Source organism: Natator depressus, chromosome 13 (genome assembly GCF_965152275.1).
Source record: "Natator depressus isolate rNatDep1 chromosome 13, rNatDep2.hap1, whole genome shotgun sequence".
Taxonomy (NCBI): Eukaryota; Metazoa; Chordata; order Testudines; family Cheloniidae; genus Natator; species Natator depressus.
Window position 1 is genome coordinate 10,923,504 of NC_134246.1, and position 10,639 is coordinate 10,934,142.

Below are 10,639 nucleotides of genomic sequence, written 5' to 3' on the forward strand. Positions count from 1 at the left end.
TACATGCTCACAATGACTAGTGGAGGAACATAGCAGCTTACAAAGGATAGCTAAGATTTCAATGTGATTATAGGTACCCAGCTTGAGACACGTTAAAAGGGCCTGATTTTCAGAGGGAAGGTGCTGAAAAATTGGGGCTATTCTAAAATTAGGCACCCCAAATCAGTAACCACTCCTGAGAACAGTATGGAGGCCAAAGAATTCTCGTTTCATCCTCTTACCCCCCCTTATACCCATGCTAATAGGAAACTTCCTGAAAGTGAGATGTTAGAGTGGGAGTTGGGCTGTGGCAGGCATTTAAATCAGAGGGGCAATGGAGAACTGCCAGCTGAAGAGAGCAGTGGACAGCGGGCACATCAAGGTGTGGGGGAGGCTGGGAGTGACTATTGACTAACTCAGTTTAACAAATGTAAGTTCTTAATTTCAGTCTCTAAAGTGCCAACTTCAGGCTGCCCTGGATTTGCTCAAACTGGCCCCAGCGCTTCCTGTGTAAGTCTTGCAATGTGGAGGTTTTTATCTCTCAGCTAGCTGAGCCTCTATTCGCATAGCAAGTATCTGTTTCTGCCATAATGTTCAGTGCTATGACACTATGATTCTTTCTCCCTGGTATCCTTTTCTTTAAGCACATAATACCCCATGGAAAGCAAAGAGACTGAAGCTACATGCTACCTCAGAGGTGGCAAAAAGGTAAGTCGTTGTGGCATATGGGCTGGGAGGCCATTCACTGGCGTTAGGTTAGCATTTGTGTTAAGATCCTGCCTCTCTGTTTGACTGCTTGCAGTAGTATGCATCATGCTTGTTTTCTTGTGCAACACTAAAGAAAAAGCTACCATTTTTATTGAACTACTAATTGACTGCATTATCACATGAGACCTAAGCCATTATCAACCTTACACTGTTCCCTAGGCTAGGCTAGAGTTCTGAGTGAATTTATCATTGGTGACAAAATGCCAGTCTAAAAGCACTAGAGACTGAAGTCCTCTATTGAGGCACAAAAAAGAATCAGCCTGTCAATGAGCCTTAATGCTGATATTAGGGGACCATCAACAGTAGTTCAGACTGATGCAAGCTATGACTGCTGCTGATAATGGTGCAAATTATGATGGCGGCTTCTGAGAGGCTGGATAGTTGTCCATTTGGTACTGAGACCACTCATTCTATTGGCCACTGAACAATTATCAGATGATAACATTGCCCTGTTGTTTTCAGTACAGATCAATAGACACAACATTGAAAGCTGATACCTCAAGACTCTTGAGCGATACAGTGCACATTTATTTATGTATAATATAGCCTAATTTTTTTTATTATTATTACTTGTATTGTGATAGGGCTGAGAAGCCCTACCCGCTAACCAGGGCCTATTGGTGATAAGGGGCTGTACAGACACAGAACAAAAAGATGGTCCCTGCCCCAAAGAATTTATACTCTAACCTCATAGTGTTCTTGTCTCTTGGATTTTCACTGTTAAAGTTGTCTCCAAAGCCAATGACTGTAAGCAGCTCAGATGTGCACCAGAAGAACATGAGAAAACATATGAGTAGTTCCTGCATTTCAGTGTTTTCCTGCAAGGGGCCGTCTTCTCCAACAATCAAGAATATCCTAAGCAAAACCAAAGCAGGATCAGAATCTAAGGGTATGTTATCACTCAAACCATAGCTGGACCCATCCCACAGGTTATGTGGAGATGGGAATTTTCCATTCCTCAGACATCCTGAAAGGGTCTCCCACTTGCCAAAGAACTGCTTACAGTTTCAACCATAACTTCAAAAAATATAAAGTCAAAGTAGTGGAGTTGAAATTGGGCAAGGAGTAATCCAGCAGTTATTTGACCAGTGACGACTTTGGTGGGGTGAGGGTGAAATAAGATTCTCTACTCCTGATTCATGCTTTCCATTAAAAATCTGGTTGAGACTTGACTGGCTCTGAAAGCTTTCAATATAGGCACTAGTCCCATAACTTCAACTGTTAAGGAGTTTATGTGTACCAAGAAGCTTGTGAAATGCTTTCATTGCTTTAAAAACAAACAAACCTGTAAGCCGGGTGATAACAGCAGAAGTAACTGAAATAGGGGTGTTTTTTCACCTGGTCAAAAGTAGCCTAGCTGAGCTCCAACAAACCAGGCAGGGGCAGGCTGCATCCTGTCAATAACTCCATTTCAATGGGTTCCTGAGCAAAGAAGTGTTGCTTCCCAGTTCATGGTCTCTTACTTTATAAAGAAATGCAGAAACAATACAAATGTCAGTAATATGTAAAGGGCAGTTCAGCCTTAAAAAGAACTCTCAGTATTTAATGGTACAAAAGACACAGGACCTTCTACAAAGATAAAAATGAGACTGTGAAACTTTTTTTTTTTTAATGGTGTGTTTATTCCTAGTCAACTGGAGCTCCGTGTACCAAGGGGCAGAAACTGGCCCAGAGACAATTGATGCTTATTGTGCTCCAGACACATTTAGACTGATTGATAAAATTAGGTGCAGTTTTCCTTTAAGGACAGTCTGAGATTCCCCCTTGACTCTTATGTTAAACATGTTGGTAGTTTCAGTGATCATCTTCCTATTCAAGGATGCAAGAGTTGCCTGGGCATGCCAGCTTCTTCAGTCCCCTTCCATCATGAGATAGCAATCACTGTTTTAACTCTGGGCTCTGGTCATCACTCACTCACCCACCCTTCCATCTTCATCCTATTGTTTTAAATTGCACTTTATTGCCACCACAATTAATAGGTGACACGATGTCTCACATTAACACTATGTCCAAACGTTCCTAGGGCTGTCTGTTTTCACGGTAGAATTCCTATTCAGTGAAGACTTCCTCCCCCATTCATCCATCCAAAAGCTCTCAGATCCACTCTACGAGCTACAGCATAAAAAGACACAATTTCTGTTCCAAAGCTGATGCATTTGTTTTACAGATGAGGAAGATGGTTCAGAAATGGACACCAAACGTGCCTCTGTTTCTCAGCTGCCAAGGTAACTATTCAGAAAATATCTCAATTTGCTGCTTCTGGAGCATTAATATTGTTTGCTGTAGAAGTCTCCAGATCATCCCAAACCTCTAGATACTATGGAACTACTAGCTTTTTTACTGTGTAAGAACTGTCTTGCAGATGTCCTGAGTTGGGTTTAAAAGATATGGATATTTAAAGGGCCTTTTCCCTAAGATATTTAGAACTCTGTATATCTTACATTGTAGAGAATAGTATTTAAGGCCTAGATTTTCCAGCAATGTGCATATGCAAAAGTGCAGACGCTTGCATGTGAAATCATGGCAGATGTGAGCATACATGGGCAGGCAAGCATCCAGTTCTCCATTTGCATGTGCAAATTAAGCACAACTGAACATGCAGGTGCATGTATGACCCTGATAACCTGAGCCCTATTTTTTTCAAGTAACTTGGTGGTTAGAATTGAGTCTACCAAGGCTTTATTTATACACATTACTTTGCTAAAATAGTAAGGCTATTTTAGCATGGAGGGCTTACACTGGGGAAAGGCTCTGTTTTAGGCTGTGTTGACTGCTTCAATAACTTTTTGTCTACCCATTCACTTGTATGCTATTGAATATCTAAATGTAGTAAACAGAAAACTTAAACATGTTGAAATATGCTGACCCCCTTTACAGCAAGATTGAATTTGTCTGATATTTCTCCATTTACTGGGAATTACTGTTATAGCTTTAATACTGATTCTTATACTGCATGCAGGAAAATGTGGTGCATTGATGACTTTGAAATTGGGCGGCCACTTGGGAAAGGTCGATTTGGAACCGTTTATTTGGCTCGTGAACAAAATACCCACTTCATCCTAGCCCTAAAAGTCATCTTCAAGTCTGCCCTGGAGAAATCACAACTGGAGCACCAGCTCCGAAGAGAAATAGAAATTTTGAGTCATCTCAGGTAAGCAGCTGTGCTGAAAGTAAATAAAATAACCATGCAGTGGGATTTACAGCCTGAGGAATGCTGGTATCCCTGGCTGACTTAGTTTTTGCACCCTCCACTTCAGCATAAGCCAAACTGCCGTTCATCCTAGACCACCCGAGTGGCAAGCTCGACAAACTGGATTCAGTCTTCTGGGTTGCCTTTTTGGTGATACAAAGAAGTAGAAAACATGATTACCTTACTTCAAAACAACTTAACCTGAATTGGTGAACTTGAGAGGTGGGAAAGAAGGTAGAGGGTGCCCTCATTAGTTTGTCATATGGGTGAGGAAAATAGCTCTGAGATCTATCCCTACAAACTACATTGATCATTGCTATTATCTAAGAAATATACACCAAACGAAATGGTGTGCTGCTGGTGGGCCTCCAACCCCCCTCCCAAAAAAATTGTTCCTTTGCCTTTTCCAGTTGTCTACTTCAGGCTAGACTCTGGAGAGACCTAATTCTGATCACTGTTCTCTTTCGAACTAAAGAGGATCTCATTGGGAAAGCTGAGATGCTGAGCTTGCTGTCTTGATTTCTAACATGGTTCAGTTGTACCAATCTCCACATGCTTCTGACTGACCTAATTCCTGACTATCACAGTTACAAGGCTAACTGCACCTCTGAGCCGAATGCACCCCCTCAGGTGTTCAGCCTTGTGCCCTTCTCCCACCAACTCTGAGGCGACAGTACCCTGTGTATTGTCTGTGCTCACCCCAAAAAGCCCAAGTAGGTTTGGATACCTGCAGTTCTTCCCCTTGGGAGCTTGTGGCTAGTGGAAAGAGTTTAATCTTAACAGCATGAACAAAGCATAAGACAAAAGTTTGTTAAAGCAATAAAAGGGTTCCCTACATATCTGTCTTGCCTTAAAAGCTTGCTGTCCCTTAGCAGAGACCGTACTCAGGTCTAATATCCCAGACACTCCACTTCTGGAACCTGGCTTCACCCTCCCTCTCTTTAGTGACTCTTTATCCAGCCCCAAGTCTTATTGTTCTCCTGTGTTTTCTGAGCCTAGTTAAACCAGTTCAGGTAGCTTAAAAAAAGTGTGGGTAGTAACATTGAAGTCCATATTCCTAGGTGCTTGCTGAAAGTCTTATCTGGGCAATTGTCCTGGCTTCTTGCATTTCCTGACAATCTTATTATCAAATAAACTCAGTGCAGTAAACATGCCAAAAGCCAGGTCACATACAGCATTCATAAATTGTCACAGCAGCTCCAAATCCATCCCACTAACCCTGGGGGGAATTCTTTAGCCTTTCTCCCCCAGACCTCTAAAATAACAAGCACCATTTCTACAACATGGCTTCTACTCCTGTTAAATCAGCAGCCAGTGCTACTTAAGTCCACTTGTCCTATATCCTTCTGTTAGTAATGTATTTTGCCTGGTTTGTACATACCTGATCTATTTAATTCACCACTAGACCAACTAAACCATGGGATTATTATTTTTCCCACATGTGCAAGCTTTCATAACACTCCTGATCCAACTGAATAGGAATGTGGTGGTTGGAATCAAGAAGCTACCTTAACATTTGGCTTCAGTGTTGTGGTACTTGTTTCTTTCAGCTACCAAACATGACCTTTTCTGGCTTTTTTTTAGGCATCCAAATATTTTGAGATTTTATAACTACTTTCATGACAGAACACGGATCTACCTGATGTTGGAATATGCTCCAGGAGGGGAGCTGTACAAAGAATTGCAAAAACATGAGCGTTTTGAGGAGACAAGAACTGCCACGGTGAGTAAAGTGTTGATGCTGTTTATGTTTTGTGAAGGGGAATGGAAGCTCATCTTGGAACTATAATAATGTACGCACTGTAGACATACGCTGGGTTTGTATGCAGAACAAATCTTCTTGCCTAAGTAAAACTAGTTGGAAATAACTTGCTCAGAGTGTCTCGTGTGACTGCCAAATGTTCCAATTCCTGAATAGAGCCAGGAATTGCCAAGATGTGGCAAGGCTTCTTTCTAATCCTCAAAGGTTCAGCACATCCATCCCTGGTTTTATATAATACTAGCAATATCAAAACAAACATGGTAAATATCAAACCAAATCACTCACTGCTGAGCCACAATAAGGTTTGTATTAACTTACTAAATGGCTAAATCGTATTTCCTATAGAAAACCACTACGTAAACTGTGTTTGACTGTATAATTATCTTGGGTGTGGCACATTCTGCAGTATGTAGAAGAAATATCTGATGCTCTGATATACTGCCATGCTCAGAAAGTGATCCACCGAGATATCAAGCCTGAAAACCTCCTGCTAGGACTTAAAGGGGAACTGAAGTTAGCGGACTTTGGCTGGTCCGTGCATGCTCCGTCACTCAGGTGAGTCTGACTCCTTTTTTCAGTTGTAAGACCACTACTATATGGACTCAGTCTCTATTCGACTGTCCTGTATTTCCAGCTCCTCCACTGACAACATTTTGGTAAAATCTGTCTAATATCCTAATCCTCTCATCTTGATTCACTGATGCCACATAATTGTCTCCAAAGAAATGAACTGTGGACAATCATTGGATTGTGACACCACTGATGGTGAGCAAGGAGGAGCAGGATTGGTTCAAGGTTGTGTGAGCCCTTGAACACTGAAATGAATCCTCAAGCCTCCACAAAGGCATGAAAAGTATACTCCTTGTGCCCTGTTTTGCTTCCACTATGCAGTCCTTCAGACAGCATGAACAAAGAGAAGGTCTGTCAGCAGCCCCAGGACCAACAGTTGAGAGAAGCTCTCCTTCAAGGCTGGCTATCTCTACACCTTGACTGGCACTTTGAGGAAAAAAAGCAAAATATTGCATATGGCTTTCCTTAGATATTAGAATCTTTATTTTTTTCTAAGATTCTTGTGACACAGAATATAGTCTCAAATATTACTGTCATGGGCCCATACGAGTCCCTCTTGTCTTTCATGAAGCATTCAGAGGATGTTTTTGACTCTTCAGCCTAACCCCTCATGTAGCTTCTGTTTGACCTCATTTAGATCTCTGGGGACTAGACATAACTCCTGAAGCCAATCAAAACTACTCCTTAGAGTGAAACTTAAGAAATTGTATGCACGGAGTCACCCAGCTTGCATACACAATTTTTAAAGTTTGGGCCTTAATTGGTCAGTTAATTGTTGGGTAATTAAAGAATTTCCTAGGATTGAGACAGAAGCTAATCTGCTTTCCCCACACCTAGGCCACAAAGATGACATCCTACCTAGGGCAAGATTTTCAAAACAGCTCAGATTCTAGTGGGTCCAGATCTGGCCCCTAAAGTTCTAATAAATTGGGTGTGGATGTGTGTAGTAAATCAGGTTTCAGAGTAGCAGCCGTGTTAGTCTGTATTCGCAAAAAGGAGTCCTTGTGGCACCTTAGAGACTAACAAATTTATTTGAGCATAAGCTTTCGTGAGCTATAGCTCACTTCAATTTGTTAGTCTCTAAGGTGCCACAAGTACTCCTTTTCTTTTTGTAGTAAATCAGTTATTGATAAATTTACTCTACCTTATTTTAATGCAACAAAATGACTGGTGATTTGTTTTTTAAATAGGAGGACAACATTTTGTGGCACAACAGATTACCTTGCCCCAGAAATGATTGATGGGAGAACCCATGATGAAAATGTTGATGTCTGGTGTGTTGGTGTTCTATGTTTTGAGTGTCTTGTGGGGTATGCACCATTTGAAGCACCCACCCGCAATGAAACATACAAAAGAATTGCAGAGGTATGCTTTCCTAAATCCATGGAAAAGGTTACTTGGTTTTGAGAGCAAAGAAAACCTTCTCCCACAGGCAAACAAATTAGGGTCTGAAGGGCTTTTTTTAAAATCAGTGAAAGCTGATTTCATGGTACGCACAAACCAATGAAATAATAGCTTCATTGATGATGATAGGCAAAGTAAGACAAATGCTGCTTGAGAACTTTTTGTTTTAAGGATATTTACTTTGTATATTTTGACTGATGTTGACAACTTGTGTTTTTAATGGTTATAAAGCTTTAACTTTTTGAATGTCATTAAATTGTCTGATCCCCATAATTTTCTGCAACTGTGAATTTAAACTGATAAAAATGGAAAAAAGCTTAAACATTTGATATTTATCATTGACTTACATTAAAAAACAAACATTCTGGCAAGCCTACCAATAAACTAATCATATAAAAGATTAGAGTAGGAGCCCAGAACTGTCAGCATCACTGATAACCAGGCCAATAAATTCTCTTCTTTAGAATCGGACACCGCTTGGGTTTTGATTTTGTTGGCATCAAACTTGACTGGTTAAAGGACTGTCAGAGTGCATTACAGAGAACTGGGCATCTTGTTTGATACCATCTCAGTATTCATTAGGAGCCCTGACATTCCCAGTTAAAATCTTCAGAACAATGTCAAAATAACGTTGTTTATTACAAGAAAATCCTGGTTTCTTTTTCTTGCCCTTACCATTTCCCTCTTCAAAGGCTGTAGTTGGGCACTGTTGAATAAAGATGTCTTCAGAACACATGGACTCATTCTTAAATCAACCAGAGTCCTTGAATAGTAGTGTGAAGCACTCCCTTTTACTGAAGCACTCATCAACTGTGCTACCTCGTTGCTAAAAATAGCACATACTGTGGCACTTCAACTGGCGATACATATGGCAAAACTGTTAAATCTAAATTAGTGTTGGAAGTGTTTCCGATAGCTGCTCCTTTTTGAACGGAGTTTGGGGTGAAAAGTGGTGACAAGATGTAAACTACCTAATTTGAAACAGTGGGTCATCTTGAATATAGATTTGGGGCCTTGTCTTGTACCCACACAAATCTACCGGAGTTTTGCCATTGATTTGCCATTGTGATCAAGACTGAGGCTGTAATTTCGTTTCTATCTGCATCTGCAAAATTGACATGGTGGAGGAGGGGGATGAACAAATGTAGATAAATATATTGAAGACTAGGGATACAGATACAAAATGTACCAGTTGGTTCTAATACTAGCCTTATTCAATGAAGGTTACTCTCCTTCATTAATTCTAGCTGTCTTCCACGCTGCTTAGTACAAAATGTCTCTTTAAAATTCAGCAGCCGACCAATTTATTCCAGTGAACACTATCAGCTAGTGTCCTTGACTGTGACTCTAATGTGCACGCTGTATCGCAGATAATGGGGGAGTGTATTATGCCAGAAACATTGATCTTATTTTGCACATTAATCAGGGTTAAAAGTATATCAGATAAAGTTCTTGTGATTAGATCTGTTCTGTGGCTGCTGTGACAATGATCTGGTATAGAAGATGTTACAATATAATTCTGGAGCACACAAAGAATCTTACTTTTCGCTGAAATTCAGCTGTAGTCATTATAACCCAACTATACACTATCAGATTTACAGGAATTCCAAATCCTAATAACTGTCAGTAACAGTCTTGCATTCTTATAGTCTTTTTGAAGACACTAGTTTACTATCATGGAATTATCTGGCTTCGGTAATACTATTACATCATTCATTACCTTTTTTAAGCAGTACTTCTTGTAGCTGTGAAGACTACAAAAAACTTGACAGCTAGGTGGCTGGTGTGCTGAGACCACAGTCTATCATGTTGAGGGGGGTCCTGGTCCATGACTGAGGCTCCTAGGTGATATTATACTATTCATTGTACTTGCATCATACTGCTGTTACCTTGTGGAACTAATATTTGTCTTTTTTTTTATTTCAAGGTTAAATTCGCATTTCCTACATGGGTGCCTGATGGTGCCAAGGACCTTATTTCAAAAACACTTAAGCGCACTCCTTCTTTGAGGCTCTCTCTCAAAGAAATAATAAAACATCCATGGGTTAAGAAGAATTCAAGGAGGATTTTCCCACCAGTTTATAAAGCAGCTGAAGAAACTTTCACTCTGGAATATTGACTACTTGTGCTTTTTTGGAGATGGCTGGATTTTTTTAATCTGATTAGGATTCAGTTTACCAGAATGAACAGGAGGGGGAAGTATTAGACACTAAGGGAGAACACTTCCAGTGACTCTAGAAAGAGAAAACAGTAGTGTAGGTCTTAAGGCTGGGTGTTGAGAGGTGGTGGGAAAATAGCTTCAGCCCTAAATGTAATATTTAAACAAAGAGGGGTTTATTCACTTTTAGAAATAAAGCAGGTGCTGCCACAAACTGTAATAGTTTTTTTGTATAAACTTAATTTCCTCATTATAACCCCCCCCCCCTTAAATCTGCTGCTTCTGTAACACCCCTGAGAGCGACTTCATGCTTAATCTGAACCTTCTGTATCTTCATTACTAGCTTTGCGTGGAGTCCATTACTTTGCAGGGGCTGACTGCCTCCAGTTTGCACATAACGCTGCCTGGAGCGGACTGGACAAGTGCTGCCTCCCCCGCTCCGCAGCGCAGGGCCCGAGCTGGTGGTAGACAGCGAGTCCTGCACCGTGCACCGCCTCCGAGCAATGCTGAGGGTACTTGTCCTCCTCCCACATTGTGCCCCGCGCAGCGGCAAGCCAGAGGACGTCCACTCGCCTCCCACCGCCCCGCCCCTAGCCAGGCTCAGTGGGAGTCAGTTGCCAGGCTGCGCAGCCGCACGCGCGAGGAACACCGATGGGGGGGGGGGGGGGTGAGGCTGGAAGTGTCGCGCGAGGCTAGCCGGCCTATTGGGTACGCATGCGTCCTGAGTGCAATTATGTCACGAGACAGCCGCCGGCGCGCGCGTCTGTCTGGGGAGGGGGAGCCAGCCCAGCACGTGGCCAGCTGCCTG

General features: G+C 41.6%; 1 protein-coding gene across 1 annotated transcript; it reads left to right on the forward strand.

Annotated features, from left to right (window-relative positions):
- Positions 1 to 1,488: 1,488 nt before the first annotated feature.
- On the forward strand, positions 1,489 to 9,792 carry LOC141997649 (aurora kinase C-like). The gene is made up of 7 exons (XM_074970074.1): positions 1,489 to 1,636; positions 2,915 to 2,972; positions 3,707 to 3,898; positions 5,522 to 5,660; positions 6,106 to 6,254; positions 7,460 to 7,634; positions 9,601 to 9,792. Exons 1-7 carry the CDS (start codon positions 1,489 to 1,491, stop codon positions 9,790 to 9,792), a joined length of 1,053 nt encoding a protein of 350 aa, XP_074826175.1.
- Positions 9,793 to 10,639: the final 847 nt, after the last annotated feature.

Excerpts from the sequence above, each read along its gene's own strand:
- LOC141997649 (XM_074970074.1), top strand. The coding sequence starts at position 1,489 with ATGACTGTAAGCAGCTCAGATGTGCACCAGAAGAACATGAGAAAACAT. Across the intron at positions 2,973-3,706 it reads TCTGTTTCTCAGCTGCCAAG|GAAAATGTGGTGCATTGATG; the intron begins GTAACTATTCAG and ends TACTGCATGCAG. Across the intron at positions 6,255-7,459 it reads GTGCATGCTCCGTCACTCAG|GAGGACAACATTTTGTGGCA; the intron begins GTGAGTCTGACT and ends TTTTTTAAATAG.